This window comes from Maniola jurtina, chromosome 4 (genome assembly GCF_905333055.1).
Source record: "Maniola jurtina chromosome 4, ilManJurt1.1, whole genome shotgun sequence".
Classification (NCBI taxonomy): Eukaryota; Metazoa; Arthropoda; class Insecta; order Lepidoptera; family Nymphalidae; genus Maniola; species Maniola jurtina.
The window spans coordinates 6841126-6843612 of NC_060032.1; the positions used below are offsets into that span (position 1 = coordinate 6841126).

A 2487-nucleotide genomic window follows, 5' to 3' on the forward strand; every position below is an offset into this window, starting at 1 on the left:
AGTCGCTCTGTAGCTGAACCATAGACTAATAGATTTATTGACGTGAACACTAAACAGTGAATGCGACTATTTAATTAATTTTATCCTACTGCTCTTATTTTAATTTTAATTATTTTAGTGCCTTTATTGCTTCAAAAATTATAGAAAAGAAAGTGTACCAAGGTCTAAGCTTCGTAGTACGAAATGAAGAGAAGTTATGATTCCATGAATTCATCGATTGAAATAAGTTCCTATCGAGATCAGCATTTTAAGGTATTTGTGGCATTTTAATGTTTTGAAACACTTTTACAATCTTAATAGGTACTTTGAATTGACCAAATGTAGTGTATTAATTTTAATAGAAATACAATTTTTACAGGGTTCCCGAAATGAACAAGAAAAGTTATTAAAGGCCTCTGCTACACTCTATATAGGAAATTTGTCATTCTATACAACAGAAGAACAGATTTATGAATTGTTTTCACGCTGTGGAGATCTGAGGCGGGTTATAATGGGTTTAGATAAATATAAGAAAACACCTTGTGGCTTCTGTTTTGTTGAATATTATGAAAGACCAGATGCTGAAAATTGTATGAGGTTAGTACATCTAAAATTAATGTCAATACTATGTTTCAACTGAGAATGGCCATACACACTGTTGATCATCATTGACCAACATGCATCTCCCTCTCAATCAGTTGTCATATTGTGTCAACAGTTTTTGTTCCTCAGTCAACCTCAGAGTGATTAACAAGATGAAACCTACAAAACTGAGTGAAAATATGACTGTGTTTTAAAAGAATTAAAACATGAAAGCATTGATAAAAAGTTGTAATGCATTTTATTTTAATTTTTCAGGTATATAAATGGTACCAGACTGGATGACAGGATTATAAGATGTGATTGGGATGCTGGATTCATTGAAGGTAGACAATATGGGAGAGGCAAAACTGGTGGACAGGTAAGTTATACAGAAATCAAACATATCAAGTTTGCTGCATCATATTTTCATTGCTGAAGGTTGTGTCCCCTTTCTCTATTAATCAGATTATGGTAAGGGTTTTCTCAAGATAATGTAGGGGGTGCCTTGATTCTTCCACTTACAACTCTATACTCTAACAATATGGGATTATGACTCTTAGATCAAAATCCCATATTCAAACAAAACAATTATCAGATGTTAATAATATTAAATGGAGCCGACTGCTTAAATTGCTTTTTGAGACCCAGAAAAAACAGAAAGCCCAAATTTGGACATACAGAATAGATAATAACTTATTCTGATAGGGATGGATCAAGATTGCTTGCCCAGACTAATTGATTGTTATGTGCTGTGTTAACATTTTTGATATCTCTTAGCTAACTAGTATATTGATTCTGAACTGGCAAGATGTCCTATCTAAAATTTTTGACAATTTCACCTCATACTATTTTATACTCCACATAGTGTTGTTATCGTGCCACAAGACAGTTATCTAGCTTGAAATAAAAATTTGATAAAGCATGTACGCTAGCACAACTTCACTACACTGGCAGGTGTATACAATCACTATTTAGCTCAAGGAAACAAGTTTTTTTCTTTATTAGAAGTTCAGTAAAAGTTGTTAAAGTTAAGATAGTACCATTGCCAGTTTACAATTGATGTTGGACTTGTTATTATATTTTGTCTTGTTGTGTTTATAACTTCTAAACATCTTTGGATTTCAATGAATAATAAAATTGACTTTTTACCATCTTTTAGATAATTTCATTAGGTAGGGTTACATATCACATATTTTACATCTAGGCTAAGAAAAGCCCACTCTCAGAGTCTGTTTGTGCTAAATATTATTTAGGTTCTTGGTAAATTCATAGAAATATATTCATGTGTATCCCCAGGTTCGTGATGAATACCGTACAGATTATGATGGCGGCCGTGGCGGCTATGGAAAAATAATTGCACAGAAGATAACTCCAAACACGTTAGAACGCTGATCATAATGTGTTCTATCTCAACATAAAAATTATGATGAATTGTGACTTTTTTGTGAAAGACTGTAATAATTTAATTGTTGGTAATATACACTCAAATGATTGAATGTAATACAAATGTACCAATATTTTTAATTATAAGTAAATGGACTATAACTAAAGATAATTGTTTTTATTTTGTACGAGATGATGCCTGCGACTTCATCCATGTGGATTTTAGTTTTTTAAAATCTCGAGAGAATACTTTGATTTTATAGGATAAAAAGTAGCCTATGTCCATTTCCATCCCAGATACAAACTCTGTATCCGTCTTTTCATGTTAAACTGATTTTGACAGAAACATACACTTTCACATTTATAATAATTTTAAAATGGGTTCTGTTTGACTTGCAAATGTTTTTATTAACATTCTGATAGGATAAGGCCATCCTGGCATCAGTGTTTCCTGTCATGTAAGACTTGGGTATCTTTTAAGTGAAGAAAGTCTTCTAGTTAAGCACTCAAATCTCATTATAAGAACTAAAATAAATATTGGTG

At 31.9% G+C, this 2487-nt stretch overlaps 1 protein-coding gene across 1 annotated transcript; it reads left to right on the forward strand.

The window, feature by feature from the left end:
• The first annotated feature begins 32 nt into the window (after positions 1–32).
• Positions 33–2111, forward strand: LOC123864328 (nuclear cap-binding protein subunit 2). Its single transcript, XM_045904688.1, has 4 exons — positions 33–252; positions 359–576; positions 838–940; positions 1858–2111. Exons 1-4 carry the CDS (start codon positions 184–186, stop codon positions 1951–1953), a joined length of 486 nt encoding a protein of 161 aa, XP_045760644.1. The 5' UTR covers positions 33–183; the 3' UTR covers positions 1954–2111.
• Positions 2112–2487: the final 376 nt, after the last annotated feature.